Below are 23,106 nucleotides of genomic sequence, written 5' to 3'. Positions count from 1 at the left end.
ACACACACACACACACACACACTAAACATGATGAAAAGTTAAGACAACAGTTCTTGACCACTGCAGAAATGATTTATAGGGTTAGAAACTAAATCAGGCACTCTGGCTAAAGATGGCCATGGTCGCCGGTGCTGGGGAACAACGGAGGTCGGTGGAAGCAGATTGCGTGCATATTTCTTCTGCACCTGAGCCGTGTGTGTTCTACATGTATATCAATTATAAATAAATGTCTCAGGAATTCTCCTCTGTTTATATTTTAAGCCATACAATAAATAGTAATTACTGGTTTTTTTCCAAATGTACTTGACACACTATACAAAGTAAAAGTAAGTAGGGGAAATATGTATGTTCTTCAGATTTTGAATCCAGTTTTGAATATTTGAGTAAAAACAATCTCAGTAACTGTTACTCCAATTGGAATTAATATATGAGCTTCTTAATATGGGGCCAAGCACAGAATACAAGTTCAACACATATCATCTATTATGGCTGCTGTTATTTTGATGTTGCTATAATTATTATTACTGTAACTATTGGTAGTATTATTAGAACAGATTGCTTCCAACTCTTTTGAAATTCAGGTACTTAAGAATTATCTGCTGTTCACCTTTGGTTTTATTTAATGGAAGAGCTATGTTAACATGTCTTTAACATGCTTGGAGATTTAAATTTTAACCTTGGATGGTTTCTTCAAGAAGTGTTTAGAATAGAATGGAGAAGCATGACTAAAGATTTTTGTTGAGGATTTCACACATTCTTCATCCCAGAGTGACCTTTATCTTGGCACATTTGTAGGAATCGTCAGTTGGAAGGTATCTCGGTGGTAGCACAGCAATTTCATGAAACCCTAGAACCTCTGAATGAGTGGCTCACCGCCATAGAAAAGAGGCTGGCGAACTGTGAGCCCATAGGGACCCAGGCGTCTAAACTTGAGGAGCAGATTTCACAGCACAAAGTAAGCTATACATCACGTATCCGTAAGACCCAATTTTCCACTTATTCTGTGTTTTTTTATGACATAAATTTGAGTTACATGCTATTGTCATTTGTACTTACAGACAAAATCCATTTCAAATGTCATCCCTGAGTTGTGTTTATGTTCTCATTTTCATTTTTATTTGTCCGTTCTTTTTGTTTTTTTTTCTTTCTTTTCTTAAACTTTATTTAGGCCTTAGAAGATGACATCATCAGTCACAATAAACATTTACACCAGGCTGTTAGCATTGGCCAGTCCTTAAAGGTTCTGAGCTCCAGGGAGGATAAAGATATGGTGCAGAATAAATTAGATTTCTCTCAAGTGTGGTACATTGAGATTCAAGAGAAAAGTCACAGCCGGTCTGAGCTCCTCCGGCAGGCCTTATGCAATGCTAAGATTTTTGGGGAAGATGAAGTGGAGCTGATGAACTGGCTGAACGAAGTGCATGACCAGCTGAGCAGGCTCTCAGTCCAGGACCACAGCACCGAGGGGCTGTGGAGGCAGCAGGCCGAACTGCGGGTATTTTGATTTATTTTCTTTTTCATTTCCGTTGTTGTTATTTTATCAGTCTTACTTATTTCTGTATTCATCAGTCTTATTTTTATACTTTTTTCACATGTTCATTATGATTTGGGTGATTCGCTGTATTCAAGACTTTGTATAGATGAGGTACTTTTTTTATTGGTACACTGTAATTATACATCATGATGAATCAGGGTGATAGATCCATATATGCACACGACTTCCGTGAGCCTCCGCCAACTCCCACCCAGCTCCCTCCCCTTCCTGCGCACCACCCTGAGATTGGCATTGATCATTTTGTGTGTGTACATCATGTCCATGGAAGCGTTTCCTTCATGGATTTGGGTGATTTGCTATAGTCAAGAAAGACTATCTGTATAGGTGAATGAAGTCACTTTTAAATGACAGTGAATTTATCCAGTTAGCTGGATTTTTCACTTGTACTTGTTATTTTATTGTTGCATACAGAGACCCATAAATTAATCAGTATTTCAGTACCTCCTTACAGCCAAATTTCATAAATTGAAGAGCTACAATTTTTCAAAAGAGAGAGTGCTGTGAATTATGGTAAATCAGCTTGGGACATAGGCACAATGGTAAAAAAAAAAGAGGCACATGAGAAAGATAACTGTTTGAAAATAAATGAGATGTTTACTCACAATATATCTCTGTGAAACCTACTTACACTTCTGAGATTAACACTTACTAACGCGCATCCAATTTTTTCCCCCTACATCAAAATGGTACCGGTGTCTTTAGGTTCTACAAGAGGACATTCTACTCAGGAAACAAAATGTAGATCAGGCATTACTAAATGGTTTAGAACTACTTAAACAAACCACAGGTGAGATATCTTTCAAATCTCAAATAATTGTGCAGTCCGGGTTTTGCGTTGCTTTCCAAACGTCTTAGGGTTGGGGAAAGGACAAAATGCTGATTTTGAGCCCATTCCAAGACTTCCTTCTGGAGAATGCTTTGAAGACCCGTCAGGAGGGGGTGTAGAATATGATCTCACTTTTTTCTCATGATCTCACTTGAGTTCTTGACGGACGTTGAGTGGATTATTACTCAGAACATACAGCTCTTTGGCACAGGAACTCCTCGGAGTAGCCCACAACGGAATGACGTGGGTTTTCCACTTGGCAGAAGGGAAGGCAGATGCGCGCAGAGGTGGTAGACAGTGTTTTTCAGGTAGATTGCATTGCAGTGACACATGTTATGGCAGGACATCCGCTTAATTTCTTCATGCTCGAATCACTAAGAAAACAGGTTCTTGGTTTAATAACTCCATGAGTAGATGTTAGAACAACTCAGAAACACTAGCTTTTTTTTTTTTTTTAAGTGATTTCTTTAGCCACAGGAAAGTTTCACTGTACCTATATCCAGTTTAGCAACACGGGTGTGCTGGGAGCAGTTACCATTTATTCTCAGTTGGAGAAATGCAATATAGTATTAGAGCCTTGACCTAGAAGTCTGAAGCCCCATGGAAGATGGAGTAGAGCTGGTGAACTGACCCAAGGAAGTACATGGCCAGCCAACAGGCTCTCAGCTGTGTGTCTGAAGAGAAGGTAGAGGACATGGAGACTCGCTAGAATAGTGCAGGAAAATGCCGAGTAACTGAGCACACAGAGACGTTGGGTGCCATGTCCAAGGTCACCTGGTTTTCCATCAGTGAACTTCATGAGCTGCCTTCAGGCAATTTTTAACTCTCTTGCTTTGAAAACCAAAAACATCCTAAGATCGAGGCAACAGGTCTGCTTTTCACCTAACTACAGACACCCCTCTCCGGTTTCCACATTTGCAGATTTAGAACTGATTGGATTTGCTAGTAGTCCTAGGAAGGATCAAAATTTCAGTAAGGGCTTCTCTTGGGTCAGATCATCTTTAGAAAAGTGTCTTTCCCCTTTCCCCCCACTCCAAGAAAATTTTATCTGTGTACAGTGATATTTAAAGAAAGCTTCCTCTCTTTCCCTATTTTTCTTTTCATCAATAATGATGTATCTTTGAAATTTTAGGTGATGAAGTTTTAATAATTCAAGATAAATTGGAAGCCATTAAAGCGAGATACAAAGACATTACCAAACTGAGCACGGATGTAGCCAAGACTCTGGAACAGGCCCTGCAGCTAGCAAGGCGGCTGCATGCCACCCATGAAGAGCTGAGTACCTGGCTGGACAAAGTGGAGGTGGAATTACTCTCCTATGAAACTCAGGTTCTAAAAGGAGAAGCAGCGAACCAAGCACAAGTGAGACAGAAAGTATGCCCTGATCTCTGCATTTTGGATCAATTTATTTTCTTTCAGGGAGTCGTATTCAAACAGCAACGAGATTATATTTGCCTTGTGTCATTACTAATTTGCTGAAGGATGCTTTGGTGGGTGGAGACCCAGCAGAAATTGGCAGCATATCAACTGTTTAAACTTTTAGGAGTCTAGAGATGAAAACAGTGTATTGTCATTTATTTCAAGAGTCTTATGGTTGGGAGTATATTACACAAGAGACATAATGATAAAGACAGAAAAAAAGGAGAAAAATGATCATTGCTTCAGAGAAACATGTAATTTGGTTGGAATCACATTTCTGTCAGATAGATGTGAAGCATGGGTGGGTTTTCTGACTGTAGCACAGAAGTAGTACGTGGCCTTGCTGACCATTCTCCTTTTCAGGGAGACCAGCCTGTGTCTTCTCATTTCTGAAGTATGATCACATGTTAGTGACAGCAAGGTCAGGCTCCGTGAGCCTGTCATGATCAACTGGGATGATTTAATACCAGTGTGTCCTCATTTTGAAGGTCATTTAAAATAACCCACGTTAAGATAAACTCCTTATTATATTTTATTTTCCTGTTATCTGATTGCTTAGAGGTTCCCAGAAAGCAAAGAATAATACACGTTAACTTGCTTGGTTTCATGTTCAGAATTTTTAAATACTGATACTGAATTTGAAAGATGAAGTCTTGCCACCTTGACAAATGAATTGTTCTTTGAACTTCTCAGGAAACACCTTCCTTTTTGCAAAGTAGCTTTAAATAACAAAGGTTTATTGAACTCATTTGGAACTAAGGGGCCTAGAGTTTGGCCTTATTGGCCAAACAAAGGATTTTAGTCCCAAGAGCGGTTAAAGTCAAAGCCTGTTCAAAGTCTTACCCATACACTTGTCTGTTTTCAGGAACTGAAAAAGGAAGCCAAGAACAACAAAGCCTTGCTGGATTCTCTTAATGAAGTGAGCAGTGCTTTGCTGGAGCTGGTACCGTGGAGGGCGAGAGAAGGACTGGAAAAGATGGTGGCCGAGGACAATGAGCGCTACCGATTAGTGAGCGACACCATCACCCAGAAGGTGGAGGAGATCGATGCGGCCATTCTGCGGTCACAGCAGGTAGGGACAAGTGGCTTGTCGTCAAGGCAATAAATTTTCTCCAGCTGTTCCTTTACCTGAACAAAGATGTCTGTTAATAGTGTTTCCATTCATCTGTTGCACTTCAAAAATGAAAGGGTGGATTTGAATAGAATTTGACTGGGCTACATCTGAGCGCTAGGCCAAGGCTAATCTGGACATTGTTAGCTGCCATCTGTCCGTATCTTCACAGACCTAGCCTCTCCAAGTCAGACTCTGCGAAGATCAACCCTACTTTCCAAACAAAATGCTTTTTGTCTACATATGTGCATATTGCCAATATTAATGCCACGTATGTCTGGACTAAGTCTCATCTTTTTGTGAATAAATATTCTAAGTTTGTATGAAAGTCAGTAAAACCGTTCCTTTACACATGGCTGTTGCCAAAAAAAAAAAAAAGTATTGTTTTGTTAAAGCAAACAATTTTGTTGGTAATGTGAAGCTTTTTCCAAAGATGACTGAAGGGGAAAAAATTATGGTTTCTGACCTGTCTGTGGCTCAGACAGAGTTTATACTCCAGAGTTTTAGAGGCACCCTGCCCTTAGCCACAGCCCCACAGAGGACGGTGGCAGGGAGTGGGGTCCCGAGAATGGAAATTTGTAAAACATGTCTTGATTCACTTTTATTGAAGTTGTATGTCTATTTACATCAAGTTGTCAGACTCTGATGCAGACTTTCTGTGTGGGGGGTAGTATGATGTTGCAGGGAACTTTAGAACAGAGCCTGGGAAGGTACGTGACTAAGCTTTTACTCACAAGAGCCAAAAGCACAGATCCAGCAATTCTGTGGGAGCTTCCAAAATTAATTTTCTAACGTTGCCGTAAAAGTATAATTTATATGGTTCTAAAGCATAGTGCTCCACTCCCCATTTTAGCACGAGGAACTAGAATCACAAAAGCCGATGAAATACAACGACAGCAAAAACTCTGCCTAAGACATTTTTGCGAGGGAGGGCATGCATGCCTGAGGAATGTGTTTGCCCGACTCTGTTTTTAAAGATTGGAGGAATTTGTGTACTTCATTATTATAGGAAAATAACTGTGTTTATTTGTCAAGCTTATTCAACTATTTAAAAAATACGATTTTTTTTCCATTAAATTTATTTGAGCATTTCAGAGCTGACACTGAAGACCTCAAGACCTCTTTAAATAGCAAGACAAATATTCTGTGCTGTTGGTAGGAGGATTTTCTTAAGATGTTGAGTATGATGTGTTAGTTCATGAGATGAGACAGGAATAAGGGCAAGATGCTGGTTAAGTTAGCATGGGTTAGGATGCTCTAATATTTACCAAGGTCATTCATTCACTGTAGCCCAGTGTCATTCAAGGTTTGCAAATGTTTTTTCAAAGTTAAAAAAGAAAAAGTAACCAGGTCAGTGTTAGTCTTTTTTGTTGTTGTTTTTTTTTTGATACTAGGGATTGAACCAAGGGACATTCTACCTCTGAGCTACACCTCCAGCCTTATTTTATTTTTATTTTGAAACAGGGTCTCTCTAGTTTGATGAGAGTCTCACTACTTGCTATGGCCATCCTCAAACCTGCAGCCCTCCTATCTCAACCTCCACAAGTACTGGGATTACAAGTGTGTGCCCACGCCCAGCATCAGTGTATTTCTTCTGAACCCTAAAACATGAGTCCTTTAGGAGATAACGATGATTGTGTGTGTGTGTGTGTGTGTGTGTGTGTGTGTGTGTGTGTTGTTTTCCTGACAAAAACATTCCTTATACAAAATTTTGGGATCTTTTTCTGAAGAAAAGAAAAACAGAAAAATTCACACTCACCCCAAAAATGTAAACAATTGGAACAATTATCATTCCAGCTTTCTTTTTGAGAGAAAAAGTATAAGTTGGGCTTGGTGACACACACCTATAATCCCAGTATTTGGGAGGGTAAGATAGTAGGTTTAAGATATCTAGTTCCATAAAAAAAAGTTTTTTAAGGGGGGGCTAGGAGTATAGCTCTGAGGTAAAACGCCCCTTAAGTCCCCAGTACCCAAAAAAAAAAAAAAAAAAGTGAATACAGGCATAAAACAAGTTTTACTGCCAGTAGGTCATCCAGCTAGTATAAATACCACAGCCATCTTGTAGTTGTTCATGTGTGTATCTACATCTGCATCCCCTTGGAATACCTGCAGATCTGCTCAATGAAGTACCTCAGGCAGGCTAACCTTGCAGGTATTTAGGCCCGAGAGGAATGTGAATACGTCATAAAGCGACTTTCCTGTGGTCTGGCAGCTAGTCAATGGCAGGCGGGACATTAGAATTTAATCCAGCTCTCACCTACCTCAGCATATGCCTTACAAATAGCATAGCCAATGAAGGAAGTATCATCACTGCAGCAAAATGGAAGTCTGTAATGAAAATATTTCCAAAGGACTTTGGAACATGAGAATGCAGCACTGAAAGGATCATGGGATGTCTCCCTCTAGGCAGGTGGAGAGCGGAGTAGTTACCTACCTTTCTGGCTTAGCGGAGATTTAGTTCTGCGCTCAACAGATAAGGCTCAAAACTCATGATTTTGAAGTTTATAAAGTGCCTCACATGTCACTGAAATTACTTTCTCAGCTTGCATAAAATAACAGATGTTTAGAATTAGAACCAAGGAACAGTTTGACATTAAAGGGTTTGTTTTTGGTTTCACCCACTAATAATTCATTGAAGGATTGATAGAAAAAAATCTGTCTTTACACTTGAGTGTTAACCCCGTATTTTGTACTATCTGTTTCATGTTGTATGCTCAGATTACCATCCTGTGTTTCTTCTCCATGTGAAATATGAACACGGTCTGACTTCAGTGCTATCTATTTAGGCCATACCTTTAGTCATATCCAGTTTTTATTAACCATGACTTCCCCAGACCTCTATCCCAAACATACTCATCCCACAAGTGAGGGGGTAAAGGTCAAACATCACTTGATAACTTAAGAACCTATAGACTCGAAGCTTTGTTCCTGAATGACCTGGTAAAATTAAACTGGATTTTAAATGATTCATTGTTCGGCTTTTCCAGCCAATGTCTCTTTAAGAGACTTCATGTTCTGTCTAATATTAAGGTTGTTTATATGCAACCTGTCTCCTTTTTAATGTTACAATCTGCTTTTTGGAGTTCATCAAATGTACATGGACTTTGTGAACTCTTAGAGCACTATCACAGAGCATATTGACTTCCAAACATCCACATGGAAGATATCCAGAAAAACATAGAAAAGAATTAAGGTTTGAAGGGAGAAGGGTAGGGAGCCTAAAGATATCTTCCAGTTAGCATGGACTCTGTCAGCATCCTGCTGTGGAAGAGTGGTGACTTGATGTGGTTAGATTCTTATGTTAACCCTATATCACAATAACAGTTTTGGAAATACTTGCTATTGGATCTTGAAAAGGTAGCAGCAAGGGCACTATGTAAATTAGAGTGATGTTTCTAATTATTTGGGAAATAATCGAATAGCCCCAATTATGGCCCACTGGGTGAGGTCTGTATGTGCTCGGTGCTATCAGTCAACAAGTCCCCCCAAATCAGATTCTCCAGATTTCCAGGCACTGGTATTCTGAAGAGGATATTCTTGTTTAAAATAATTGGACCCAAGCTGGGATGTAGCTCAGTGGCAAAGTGCTTGCCTGGCAAGTGCACTGCCCTGGGTTCGGTCCCCAGTCCAAAAAGACAAAAAAAAAAAAAAAAGACCCCCTTTAAAATAATTGGACCCATTCACTACTTTGAAAAATAAAAATCTGAGCAGAACAAGGCGGCCTAGTATATAGTGAGGTTGAGGTCCGGCGGTGTCTCTCTTCCAATGCTTGCCATTATCTGAGCTGGAATCCATACTTGCTTTTGCATTTTAAACCTACACAAAGTGGTCTACCTTAGTTGTTTTCTTCCTCTCACTGCAAATTGAACTAAACAAGCCCTTGGAAAGAGGAAAAGGTACTTTTGCTTTAAAGATGTGCAGACTTGCATCCTACATTCAGGCCACCGTGATTACTTGTTTAAACTTAGAGCGGTCTTTGTCTTTTGCCTCTTGTAAATGTCCAGTTGCCAAAGGCTGCTAAAATTGGTGTATCCTACTGAGTTTGGGAGTTCCAGGGACTCTGGCAATTCTGCTTTGCATTTATGTAAATTGGCCCCATGGTAGCCCCGATAAGGACTGGTGGTTCAGGTGCAACTAGGAAAAACAGCTCTTTGGGTCATTAGGCATCAGTGTTGGACAAAAATACCACCTGTTAATGTCTTTGAAAGAACCAGAAGGAAACATCTCCAACGGAAGTGAGATTTGTTTAGATGCTCCAGGTGTTGGGGGTGAGAAAATAGGAGCTGTGTTATGAATAATGAGAAGCCAGGTGGAAGGAAATGCTAATCAAAGGATGGTGGTAAGATCCCCAGCCCGGGGAAGGGGCTGAGAAGGATGTCCTTGAGGTTAAGGTCTGCTTAGCACTCGTTAGTAAAGACCTCTCATCCCACTCCCTGGAAACCTTCTGGATATGTATGAACAGTCTGTCAGAGATTGGAGAAATGTTTAAGAATTAAGTTAAAACCTATCACTTGATTATTGCGATACTTAAGGTGTGTGTGTGTATGTGTGTGTGTGTGTGTGTAAATCTCATAAATATTTTGAATTCCTAGAGCTCAAAGCAACTTAATGTGGAGAGTTAAGAGTGTAGTCCTTAAGGACCGACTCCCTGGGCTAGAATCTCAGGTCCAACCTTTACTAGCAGGGTGATCCTTAGTAAATTAGTTGACTTCTTTAGTAATTAGTTGACTTATTTCTCCCTCGGTTTTTTTGACGGCAACTGGGAGTAAGAGCAATACCCACATGATATATTTGTTGTCAGGATAAAAGCAGGCACTTGAACGCTAAACACTTAGAACACTGTGCTCAGTAGAATACTGGCTGTATTGTTTTAGAAGGTTTTTCATGAATATTTACAGATAGCCACTCAGAGTGGCTGGCACTGACTTTCAGAAATTTCAGAAAATTGCATTTAACAATAACACTCAGGTGATGATGGTTAGACTAGAGTGATACTAGCCTGGTAGAATATCTTCCAGAATGCAGTTATGAGTGTCAGGAGTATCAACAATTTACTTCAAGTCAGTTTTTGCTACTTGTACGAGTAATAAACACAGTCGTTATACTTGCTGTGGTGATACTGCTCCCTGTGTTGCTCACATGTAAACCTGACCCATTTTTATGATCCATTAGAAATACACATGTTAAGCACTCCTGTGGGTGAGTCACATCCCCGTGGCTGTATTTGTTGCTTAACAGCAAATATTTGCTAATTTAATTTTATAAATTTCTCAAAGGGTAGAAGGAAAATTTCTGCTTGAAGGATTATTTTCTTTTTAGCAAAGCAAATATTTGACATGGTTAAAGAAACAGTGTTTGAGTTTCAGCTTTCCATTTTGGCAACATAGATGGTATCATCATGACTTTTTCTCATTGAAGGCTTTTTTTTTTTAAAAAAGTGGGAAACATCATATCAAACTAATATCCACACTTAACACCCTGACTCTCTTCTTTAGGACTGTCAGATAAATGCCATACAACTCCAACATAAGGCTGGGATGTCACTTTATTTTTTTTATAATAGAATAAAACATACTTTTTTTTTTTTTTGCGGTACTGGTGATGGAATCCAGGGGCATTCTACCTCTGCGCTACGCCTCCAGACATATTTTTTATTCTTTATTTTGAAACCGGGTCTCACTGATTTGCAACGGGCTTCACTAAGTAGTAGCTGAGGCTGTCCGTGAACCACCATCCTCCTGTCTCAGCCTCCCAAATGCTGGGATTACAAGTGTGCGCCACCACGCCCAGCTAAAACATACTTCTTGACTACTAAATTTTATTTAGATATCTTGCAGAATTTACACTCAGGTAGAGAGACCTGCTCAAGTTGTACCTGCATCTCTATTGTCTTTGCCTTGAGGAGTAATAGTCCAAACTTAAGGAGACTCATTTCTTCTCTTCTCTTTTTGTACCTGCTGCTGCTGGGTTAGTCCATGAGACTTTCCTTTTGTTTTTATATTGGGCAATAATTACCAATGAGTCGTTCCATTTGAGATTACAGAACATCATGAAAAGTATGAACCAGTCATTAAGATAGATGTCTTTAAAATGTTTCTTAGTTTCCTTATAACTGAAGGAAGTCTATCTAGAATCTTATTAAAAATATTAAAAAATAAATTATACCACCTGTTGATGAGGGTACAGCAACACTGCTGTAGGAGTTCAAATGTGCACGTCCCGTCTGAGAGCAATTTAGCAGTATATGTCTAAAAGAGAAAATGCAAGCAGGAACTTAACAGGTAAGAGGTTCCCCACAGAAGTGCTTTTCTTTTTTTATATTAAACTTGTTTTGAGATCACTGAGATTCACATGCAGTTGTAAGAAATCATTTACTCAGTTTCCCCAGTGGTACCATGTGGCAGGATATTGTAGTGCAAGATGACAAGCAGGAGATCTACACTGACGTAGTCAAGACACAGAACATTCCCGTCCCCACAAGGATCCCCATGCTGCACTTTATAGCTACATCCCTCCCTCCCAACTCTGCCCCTCCTCAACTCTGCCAACCACAAATCTGGTTTCCATTTCTATAATTTCATCATCATAATAATGTTTGAGTTCTTTTTTTTCACCATGTATGAGCTACAGCCTCTTTCTCCTCTCCTTGGGGAATTGGAAAAATACTGGATCTTTTATTATAGTTCTACAGGTACCTGAGCTCTGGTTTTTTTTTTCTTCAGTCATTTTTTTCTATTACTGAACTTGGTAATTTTAATTGTTACATCTCCTACTTCACTGATACTCTCCCCTCTTTCCCTCATTGATTTTTTTTCCAGTTATATTTTAGTTCTAAAATCTATTTGGTTCTTCCTTAGATATTATGTTTAGGTGTTGTGTGTCTTTGTGGAAGCTTTCTGTTTGGTGACTGAGGCCTTCTGATTTTTTATTTGCTACAACCATGAACATTCAAGATAGCCATCAAAGCATATCTAACATGGCTGCCTTAAAATACCTGTCAGATAATTCTAATGTCTTTGCCATCTCTAGGTGTTGCCGTCTATTTGATTATCTTCTGTAATCCAGTTTGAGATCTTCCTGGCTCTTACATGGTGTTGTGGGTCTTGGATCTTGAACTTTCTATTTCAGCTGCTTTCTCTGAGTCCACTCGAGAAGGAGAAGAAGCTGGAAGCATTCCCAGGTGGTGGTGGGAATCCAGGTTCCCCCTCAGTCTCCTTTGACACCAAAGGGTGGAGAGGTGGCCGTTACTTCTGTCTGTGAGTGGGAGTTCCAGCTCCCTGTGTGATCTCTATGATACCAAGGTGAGGTAACTGCAAAGGAGAGAGACTGAGCTATGTAAAAATCCTCACAGCCCCTGAGGCTTCCCTTAAGGCCATTCGGGGAGGGAGGAGGAGCATCGCATTGCTGCTTGGTTGGGGGTAGAATTCCAGGCTCCATCCTAGGTAAGGGCTTTGTGGTCAGCCAGCCAGCAGGGATGAAGGTGGTGGCTCCTTCCTTGGCCTTCTCTCTCACCCAATGGCAGGGATGGTGGAACTCGTCATAGCTCATTCATCAGTCTTTTTGGCATAAGTACAGTTTTCTTCTGTGGTATTTGGTTGGAGTAGAATGGTCATTATCTAGATTTTTTCATTCACTGGGCTGCCCCCTTTCCCATCCTTTCATTAGAGAGAGTAGACTTTTCTTGGGGCTTTTCCTCTGCCCACTGATATCTCTGGATTGTCCCTTTTCCAATCTTAGATAAAACCTCACCATCTTGCTGTTCCTCATGCCTGAGGTCCACAGCATATCTGCCCTCTTCTCTCCACTCTGCAGAATCTTATGTATATCCTACACATAATGCCTATAGTTTTTAGTTAGACTTATCATGAAGAACTGGGAAAAGTTCATCTATTCTACCTTTCCACGATTCCGTATAGCATCAGAGAGTTTTGAAAGTATGAATAATAGCATAGTTAGAAAAATATGAATTATTTCCTAATCTTGTTTCTTATCTCTACCCTTCTTTATTTTGCCAAGATATTCTGCCACTCTTATCTAGATTTCCAGCTTCTTTTGAAAACTTAGAAGTTCTGGCAGTACTGGACTTGAATACTCACAACATCCAGTCTCTTATTCTTCCAGCTGAGCCCATTGTTAGCTGCCACTTACTGGTGATGTTTATGGTACTTCTTGCTGACTTTATTCAGCTAAGATAACTACTTGGCCCAGTTTATCTGATGTAAGGCATCAAAAGTGTTTGAAAGCCAGGCGTGGTGGCGAATGCCTGCGATCCCAGCATCTGGGGGGCTGAGACAGGAGGATCGTGGTTCACAGACAGCCTCAGCTACTTAGTGAGGCCCTTTGCAACTCGCAGAGACCCTGTTTCAAAATAAAGAATAAAAAAATAGAGCTGGGGGTGTATCTCGGAGGTAGAATGTCCCTGGGTTCCATCCCCAGTATAGAAAAAAAAAAGTGTTGGAAATACTTGAAATGTTCTTTGGCTTAGTATTCAGCTCTAGAAACCTATACTAAAGAATTAATTAAAGATTCCAACAGATTTATATACAAGGATATTCACTACAGGTCATTTGTATAGTAGAAAAAAAAAACAACAACAGAGAACCTAAATAAAAATATCCACTTATGCTTGGATACATTGATGCTGGTTTAAAACCACATTTAAAATATGACATGGGAAATGGTAGTAATGAATGAAAAAGCAGGATACGAGACCATTTATACAGTATTATCCCAGATCTTTAACGTGCCTTTCTTGATTTTTGGAAGAAAACTTACTAAAATACCAGCAGTATTAACTCCCAAGTTTAATTTCCTTCTGTGTATTTTTCTGTACTTTATGAATTACTATAATGTCCCTACATTGTTACTACAAAGATCAGGAAAATAAAATCTCTTAAAATATTTAAGAATGCTCTTAAAAATATTTTGCCATTATCAAATGAAATTCCTAAAAATTATACAAGAATCACTAGGGGTATACATGTAGTATAATAAATATATGAGAATATTTTACTTGTTATTTTTAGGAACTGTGTATTTTGTTAGCAGAATACTGCTCGATATCATATGAATAGCAGGGATGGATGAAATTATTAAAGATGGTATCTAGCTGTTGAATTCTGTAGCTGTTCCATTGAATGGCACCTCTAAGGAGCGAATTGTTAAGACAACCAGAAAAGAAGGCAGTGGGCCTAGCTGTCCTAAGATCATTAATGCCATGTTATGGCTTAAACGTGTCTTAAGACCTTGTGTTTAATTACTGCGTGGAAAGTTCTCCTTTCTTTATGACTCATTCTCATGAATTATCTCAGGATGCCATGAAGAGATAAACTCCGAGTTTCCACTTGTGCAAGAAGGCTATTTAAAAGAACTGTAGATAGGTATTTTTCTGGCACCAGTTACAGGAACTTACTGACCTAATTATTTATCTTTTGTTTAGTTTGACCAAGCGGCTGATGCAGAGTTATCCTGGATTACTGAAACAGAAAAGAAATTGATGTCTCTGGGTGACATCAGGCTTGAGCAAGACCAGACCTCTGCTCAGCTGCAGGTTCAAAAGGTGAAGAAATACATTTCCAGTTGCCTGATTTACTTTTCAAGACCCCTCTAGTGTAACTTGGTATTTTCAACCACTTTGCCTAATTGTTTTTATTTTAGTTACACACTTTCATTCTTTCCTTTTTTAAACCTTTCTTTGGCAAATCACAGACATTCACCATGGAGATTTTGAGACACAAGGATATTATTGATGAACTTGTTAAATCTGGACATAAAATCATGACCACATCCAGTGAAGAGGAGAAGCAATCGATGAAGGTACAATCTTGTGTGTATGGCTGATGGGGAGACTCGGATAAGCAGGGTGTGCTGTGCTTAAAGTCTTAGAAAAGCACCTCCCCTGGCCTGCCAGCTGATGTCTGAGCATAAAATCATTAGTTTTAAACAAGGCATTTTGTTTTTAGCTTGTAGAGTAACAGTGAGAGGAATATAAATATTCCTTCAGGGAATCAGCAGGAGGACAATCTTCTTTAACAGGCTTAAAAGCTCTGCAGGTCTCAGTCCTTGGTTAACTGGCACACATTAAGCTTCAATTACTGTTGTTAGCCCTACTGCATTGTTACCAGTGTGAACCAGTGTTATTACGTCTGTTGACTGTGGTTTATGTGCTTCAGGGATATTTGCAACTTGAGCTGAGACAAAACCCCCAATAGATGGTTCTCTCTAACCCTGAAATCTATTCTGTATATGGTTACTCTAAACTATATTGGGAGAACAATGAGCTGAGTAATTAAGGAAATACCCAATGTGTGTGTAACTTGAATGATTCCGTATAAATTAGTACAAAACCATTCACAAGTAAAAGTGTTTAGTTTATTTCATATTCAGACATCTAAGCAGCTAAAGAAATTTTCCTGTGTTAATGCTTCTGGTAGGAAAATATCCCATGGCAAAAATAGATATATACAAATGTCTATACTGAAGATCACATTTTAAATAGTAAGCATTACTGTTAAGGTGTATTATAGCTAACCTAATAGAAAGCACAATATAAGGATAGTTTCTTTTGGGGGTGGTGAATTGGCTTGGACCACCCCCTCTCCCATGCCATCCTGGCATGGGGCTGTAACTATCTTCTGTATTTCTATCTTTTTAATAAACTTTTTTAAATCTTCAAAAAAAAGGATAGTTTCTTTTATTTGTACTCTACAGTGGTAATCTGTCTGTAATTGAATGCTTATTATTTTTGCAAATATTTAGATATGAAAAATGCATATCATCATGAAGTGGTTTATTGGGTTATTATTGTGTTTTATCTTCTGCCATTAGTTTTTTTTTATTGTGAATTTATATAATAATCAAGATCACCATGACCAGCATATAAAGTCAGTGTGTAGCATAATATTCTACTTTGATTCTAATATATGTAATTAATTTTATTGACTTGAAATTCTTCCAACTCCATTTGAAAAAGATGGTCTTTATCGTTTTCCAGAAAATAATGTAAATATTAGGAGAACTGCATGAAACTTGTTTTCTAAACTCAAGGGTATTGTTAGAATAGCGGAGGCATTCCGCTTTTATTTGGGGAGCTTAGTGTCTTATTTATAGAAACTTGAGGCCCTTTTTTAATTTCAAGTGAACTTTTATACAAAGAAACAACTGGGATAACTTTCACTGATTTACTCACTTTGCATACATTTTTCGAGTCCCTTCTCTGTGCCAGGCACACAGTACTAGACAAAGCATTCCAGAGCGCATGTGCTAGTTGGCCTGACAGTTAAACACATTTTGTCATCTGATCTTTCTAGAAAAAACTGGACAAGTTATTGAAGAACTATGATGCCATCTGCCAGATAAACTCGGAGAGGTATCTGCAGCTAGAACGGGCACAGTCTCTAGTGAACCAATTCTGGGAAACATATGAAGAGCTTTGGCCATGGCTGACAGAAACACAAAGAATCATCTCTCAGCTTCCTGCCCCAGCCCTTGAGTACGACACCCTAAGACAACAGCAGGAAGAACATCGGGTAAGCTCAGGCCAAAGAAAATGTGGTGCTCCTCATTAAGAGAGCACCGTGGTTAGCCAGGCCCAGTAGTGCTCCTCATTCAAGGAGCACCGTGGTTAGCCAGGCACAGGGCACGTGCCCGTAATCCAGCACTCGGGAGGCTGAGCCAGGAGGATCATAAATTCAAGACCAGTTCAAGGTGACTTAATGAGACCAAAATAAAATAAAAATCATAAAATAGGTTAGAGGGGAGGGTGGCTCAGAGGTAGAATGCGCCTTAGTTTGATCCCTGGTATCACCAAAAAAAAGTTTTAACAAGTGTTTTTGATAGATTTTTTTCAATGCTGTTAGCTACCCTACATGATATTATTTTAGTAATGCTGTGTTCTGGTCTGCATGGTTTACTTACCTCATAGCTACTTAACCGGTTGCCCAGGATTACAGTAAATAGACCCATGTGGTTAGAGCACATTGTGCGTGTCATGAATTGCTTCACAACTTTTATAGAATAGTAGGTAGTATAAACCATCTGGACAGGAAAAAGTCCCATTTCAAAAGTCAGAGAAATAAGCTTTTGAAGTGGATTCAGTTTACACATGTTGAATTTCTTTTTCTACCTCTACATGTTGTCGAAGTTTTATATTTTTTAGGTAGTGGTCAAAGCCATCTAGAATGTAAAGGAGAAATATATATATATATATATGCCTTCATACAGACAAAGCCTTAGAGAAGATGTACAGTATCATGAATATGTCAAAATAGCAGTATCACAGAAGCTATGAAAAGGAAACATGTTGAAATATAAAGATGATTATATTTCCTCTTTCTCCCCCTCGCATACCTGGAGCTCTGAGGTCCTTGCCTCTGTGAGTTGTGATGAGTACTGCAGGCAGTGTCTTCACAGCCACAAAGATAACATGTTTTGCACATGAATGAGCTGCCTGTGACACCTCCTTCTGTAGCTCCCTTGTTGTTATTGCTCCTTAAAAGTTTGCAAAGCCTTGGAGAGAAAGAGGGTCAAGATTGTCAGAAAATATTCTGGAGTCCTTGCTATTTATGGACTTACGAATCTAGTTGTTTTCCCAGATCTGTACAAGATGTACTGTGAGACTAATCTGTGGGGGGGGGGAGAAATGTACTTAGAGTATATTCCATTATTGTCTGGAATATATGACATATTTATTAAGCTTGTTTATATTTTAATGTATCGGCATTGAAGAATATCTCTAACTTAAAGTGCTTACTTAGAAGACAGTTTTAGAGAATATTCTGTTTAAGGGAAAATGAAAATTTTATAGTGTTCTACCTAAATCATTCAGCAAGAAAAAAGACAAACCTTGTAGGACTGAGTTTAGTTTTAGTATATAGATATATTTGTTGCAGAAATCCTGGTGCCTGCTCATGAATTTTTTTTTTTTTTTTTTTTTTTTTTTTTTTTTTTGGTGGTACTGGGGTTCCTGGAAGCCCTTCTATCTCTGGGCTACACTCCCAGACCAATTTTTACATTTTTATTTGGAAACAGGGTCTCTTAAGCCAGCACACGCGGCTGGCTTTGGTGTACCACCACGCCCGGCATGAATAATTTTTAATATAAAATGTGGCATGTGTTTCTGCTACTACAAGGTGATTTGAATATCAGTATTTTTAGCATAACATCACATGGTGAAAAAAGACTCATTATTGGGCTGAAAATTTCAAAATTGAGTTGATTTCCCTTTTGGCATAAATAATCTTTAAACTCTCAAAACAAGTGTATGTTTGTATATATGAAGAAAGGTACAAAGATTTGTTACCCTGTCTTCAAATTATCTCGATGAAAAGCTTTCAGAATTTTTGCAGCATTTAAGAATTGCATTTCTTCTCTAGCCCAACAATAACTTTTCCTTCTGTTTTGGGGGAAAATCAAATACATTCTAGCCAGAAATGACAAATGGTTCCAAAGGCCATGTTATCAAGTGGTAGACATCTTAACGTCACACTAGGTATCTCTGGTGTGATTGGACTCTAAGGATCATTTTGTCAGCCGGGTATAGTGGTGCTCACCTATAATCCCAGCACTTGAAAGGCTAAGACAGAAGTCAGGAGGTTTGAAGCTAGTCTCAGCAACTTAACAGCACCCTCAGTAACTTAGAAGAAGAAAACAAGAAAAACCATAGAAAGTGTTGTAGGTAGGATGCCCTCGATTCAGTCCCCGGTATCAAGAAAAACAGAAATCATTTTGTCACATTCGAGGCAAAGCCATCTCTTTTTATTAGGCCCTCTCCTCATCCACATAAATGCTCAGGTGTAAGCATCCAGGAGGTGTTTTCTGCCTGTAGTGAAGTGGTCTAGAACAGGCTCCACTTCTCCCCAGGCTAAGTCTCGTCTTAGTAGTGCTGCAGGGATAGGATCTCTAGGCAACTCAAGAATCTCTAGGCAGCATCGACAGGGGTCTTGTAGTTCATTGGAGAGTGTCTTGATCATGCAGGCGTAAGCTTGTTTTCCAAGCATGCCTGGTGGAATACTGAAACCAGAATGTGGGTAACACCTGCAGCTCGCCCTTTCTATCCAGTTTCCTGGCTGCTATCGCCATCACCACCTCCAGTCTGTAAAGCAGTCTGAAGAGATGGTCTAATTATATGAAATGAAAATAAGAAAATCTCATCCTGGAACAGCCAGGGGCTGGATTGCAGGCCTGGCCCTCCCATGTCCTTATGCATAGTATGTTTTTTTAGACATGCCCCCCTCAAGACACTTTGTAAATTGAATTTGTTTATTCAGCCCTTCAAAAGTATTTTGAGGCAACCTCCAGAAAAAAATTAAAAATAGCATATTACACTGGGGGTGGTTTATGATGTACCAGTTTCCTCAGCAAGTTCCCATAGTAATCCATAGGACTGGTTTTAATGGACATTTGAAGAAAATTCAAATTCGGTGCCCATCCTGGCAACTCTTCTGATGAATGATAAATATTAAAGTTTTCAGGAAAAAACATGGTAGCTCATCTCTAGACTGTCTTCCCTGGATGTAAGTTCTCTCAGAGTGCCCCTATTAGGTAGCACACCATTTGAAGATATACCTTCCACTGAGGAGAAGAAACTGCTGGTGAGGAGACCTAACCCATAATGTGCTGCAAACAGAAGGCTCCTCAGATGTGTGGGACTGGTCTCAGAGAAACCCCAGGCAAGGACCCCCCTGGAGTGGTTTTGGATTTGACTTGTGGAAAACTGCTCTGTAGAGAACCCGGGGTCCATGAAATACAGATCTGTCAGCTTTGTTAAGGCTCCCAACCTCTCACGCCCATCTAGAGGGAGTGAAGATGGACTTGGATTTTACTTACACCCATTAGTATAAATATCATTGTATTCAGCTGGGCTTGGTGGCGCTGCCTGTCATCACAGTACTTGGGAGGCTGAGATCAAAAGGTTGTAGGTCTAGGCCAGCCTCAGCAACTTAGGGAGACCTTGTTTCAAAACTTTTTTTAAAAAGGAAGTGGGGGATTAGGGTGTAACTTGAAGGTAGAATGGCTTGGTGTCTGCAGGGACATAGGAGTTCAGAATTCTTTTATGTAAAATAGCCCTTGGCTCATGCTCTTGTCAAAATGTGCCGCTCCGGGTAGGAAATGCATACTCAACTGGGGTTCACTATTTTCCTCAACCAGGGTTTTTGTGTGCACCCTTAAGGGCTTTGGCATGACTACACTGTTGTTTAATCTTTGTGTCAGGGCATCTCTTCCTGGCATATGGCCGCATGAACCATCATGTGCCACATGCCTTGCGATGGCGAGGGCGTTTGTTTGGAGTTTCTTGCCAGCTGGATGCATGGGGGTGTCGACAGCTGGACTATGGAGGTGTGACCCCGAGATACTGAGACGCTCTTGGGTTTGTTATAGCAACTGCGAGAGCTGATAGCCGAACACAAGCCTCATATAGATAAGATGAACAAGACTGGGCCGCAGTTACTGGAACTGAGCCCGGGGGAAGGCTTTTCAATCCAAGAGAAGTATGTGGCAGCTGACACCCTGTACAGTCAAATTAAAGAAGATGTCAAAAGGCGAGCAGTGGCGCTGGATGAAGCCATGTCTCAGTCAACCCAGGTAATGGTCGACACTAGAAGTAGAATTGGGATCCTCCAAACAGCAAAGCACAGAGTCATTTTCTTGAATCTCCTGGTTAATTTTCAACCAGAATTACTTCACTGCACTAACTCAGAGGTGATGTTTGCTCGTGTCTAGCCCTTATATTTTTCTGCCTGTTTTAAAGTACAACAAACGATAATTTTCAGTGACCAAGAAATACACAATTGCCATCATTTTCCAGATGTTTAATTTAGTGCCCATCCTCAGGGAAATGCAGTATTTGCCACAAGGAGAGAGAAAATGTTACTGTCATTATTAATAAAGCATTCTCAAGAGTATAAGAGAGAAGACCAATAAAAAAATAAGCCAAATAAAAAAAAAAGGAAAAGAATATAAAGTTGGAGACTGGTATTTATAATTGTTTGAAAACATCTTCTTCCAGAAGTTGAACTTTGGAACTACATATAGGTTTTCTGCTTTCTAGATTTGGTTTAAAATAGATGTTTTTACATTTACATTTCATGGCAAACACCTGCAATACCAGTACCTGGCAGGCGGAAACAGGAAGATCACAATTTTGAGGCCAGTCTTGGCAACTTTTAAGACCCTTTCAAAATTAAAAAAAAAAAATACACACACACACACACACACACACACACACACACACACACCTGGGAGTGTAGCTGAGTAGTAGGATGCCCCTGGGTTCAGACTGGTTGCACCCATAAATGACCCCATTGATGTAATTGGTCTACTGCTAGTTCCATGACAAGACCGATCAGATCCTCGAGAGCCTGGAGCGCGTCGTGGAGCGCCTGCGGCAGCCGCCCTCCATCTCAGCGGAGGTTGAAAAGATCAAGGAGCAGATCAGTGAAAACAAGAATGTATCTGTAGACATGGAAAAGCTCCAGCCGTTGTATGAAACTCTCAAGCAGAGGGGAGAGGAAATGATCGCTCGATCTGGGGGCCCCGGGAAAGACGCATCTGCCAAAGGTAATACTTTTGGAATAATGAAACAATTCAACTTTACTTTTACAACAACTCAAGTTTTTATGCGGTTCACTCACAGCCCAGTGGCAAGACCAAATGCCAGATCTTTGGAGAGGTATTCCAAGTCTGATGTGTTTAGGATTGAAGGGCTGTGTACACAGATCCTTTAATGGGTGGAATACGGACTGTGCCATTGTACCATGAACATGTGTTAGGCCAGTGAGTCACAGCATAATATGAATAAGACCAAACCCAGATAAGTTTTTGTTTTTTATTATAACTACACTATCTTACATAGCATACTCACTCCATCACAACACCCCAGAAATGGCAGCCATGACCATCTAGCCTTCTTAGAGCCATGAGCCATGGGGTTGAGGGGCATCAAAAGTAGGAAATTCATAATAAGAAGAAAACTATATCAGAATACACTAAGACAGACATGGTGGTGTACACCTATAATCACAGTAACTTGGGAGGCTGAGACAGGAGGATCACAGGTTTGAAGCCAGCGTCAGCAACTTAGTGAGACTCTGTTTCAAATTAAAAAATAAAAATTTGACTGGGGATATAGGTCAGAAGTAGAAAGAAAGCCCTTGGGTTCGAACCCCAGGATCACAAAAGAAAAGAAAACTATAGAAGTGAGCCAATGTGTGTGTATATAATCTCACATTGTTATTCTTAGCACTGAGTAAACAACTTTATTCTTGACTTGGAAAGCATAAAAGTATATGTAGGTAGGACAGCCTCAATGAAGTTAAAACTGAGTTCACACAGCTTTGAGCATCCACTCTTGCCAGGAAAACCCTTGGCTGAACAGCGACAGGAGACCCATAGATCTCACACCGTCTGGGCACATTGGTACCAACTAGACTGAAGCTGACACAGACCCGGCCCAGTGTTAGGTAGTTAGCCAACTGAACCACTGCTTTCTGTGCAAATGAAAACATTTTGCTTTGTGGCTTACCTGCAGCTAACCAACATCCCTTTTGACACTCTTTGGATCCATAGCTGTCCAGGATAAGCTGGACCAAATGGTCTCCATGTGGGGAAACATACACACCCTGGTGGAGGAGAGGGAAGCTAAACTTCTGGATGTCATGGAGCTAGCAGAAAAGTTCTGGTGCGATCACATGTCACTGGTGGTTACCACTAAGGATACCCAGGATTTCATCCGCGACCTGGAGGATCCTGGAATTGATCCCTCAGTAGTAAAACAACAGCAAGAAGCAGCAGAGGTGAGCAGAAAGTGGCATTTAAAGTTAAAAAAAAATATATAGGTGATAGATAGCACAACAAAACCTGGCTTCCTCTGGTAAGTTTTTGGAATCACTTTGCTAAAATTTGCTTTTGTTTCTGAACGTGGACTGCATAGTGAATAGCGGGGGTAGCATATACCCACAAATTTCACTTGAAGACTGTGTATTTAAAATAATTTCTGTCTATATCCACTGCTCCTGCCTTATTTCAGGGTCTTGTTACCATTCTTTTTTTTTCAGCTTCCAACGTAACCCACAGCGCAGGGTCTCTTTCCCTGCCAGGCCTTTAACCTTGCTGCCAGATGTCTCTCTAGATTTGCTTTTATTGTCTTGCTGCTTATAAACCCTCAGAGGCACCCACTGCCTGCTGGAGAAAGCCCAG

The 23,106-nt window shown here is 40.0% G+C and overlaps 1 protein-coding gene across 10 annotated transcripts in view; it reads left to right on the top strand.

The window, feature by feature from the left end:
- DST (dystonin) overlaps positions 1-23,106 on the top strand; it is a gene marked incomplete at both ends in the record, with an annotated part of 523,923 nt that overhangs the window by 445,928 nt on the left and 54,889 nt on the right. For 7 of the 10 annotated variants that reach the window (XM_080699914.1, XM_080699912.1, XM_080699907.1 and 4 more), the window contains 11 exons: positions 796-955; positions 1,169-1,495; positions 2,258-2,342; positions 3,514-3,755; positions 4,666-4,872; positions 14,351-14,470; positions 14,620-14,727; positions 16,221-16,439; positions 20,290-20,493; positions 21,237-21,468; positions 22,477-22,703. In XM_080699914.1, the coding sequence (XP_080556040.1) occupies positions 796-955; positions 1,169-1,495; positions 2,258-2,342; positions 3,514-3,755; positions 4,666-4,872; positions 14,351-14,470; positions 14,620-14,727; positions 16,221-16,439; positions 20,290-20,493; positions 21,237-21,468; positions 22,477-22,703 (2,131 nt within the window). The remainder of the gene's footprint in view (positions 1-795; positions 956-1,168; positions 1,496-2,257; positions 2,343-3,513; positions 3,756-4,665; positions 4,873-14,350; positions 14,471-14,619; positions 14,728-16,220; positions 16,440-20,289; positions 20,494-21,236; positions 21,469-22,476; positions 22,704-23,106) is intronic. The other 3 variants (XM_080699918.1, XM_080699917.1, XM_080699913.1) reach the window with 1 other exon arrangement.

This window comes from Muscardinus avellanarius (assembly GCF_963383645.1).
Source record: "Muscardinus avellanarius genome assembly, chromosome: 8".
In the NCBI taxonomy this organism is placed as follows: domain Eukaryota; kingdom Metazoa; phylum Chordata; class Mammalia; order Rodentia; family Gliridae; genus Muscardinus; species Muscardinus avellanarius.
The sequence above is the reverse complement of the archived record's forward strand: the minus strand, read 5'-3'. Positions and strand labels throughout refer to the sequence as shown.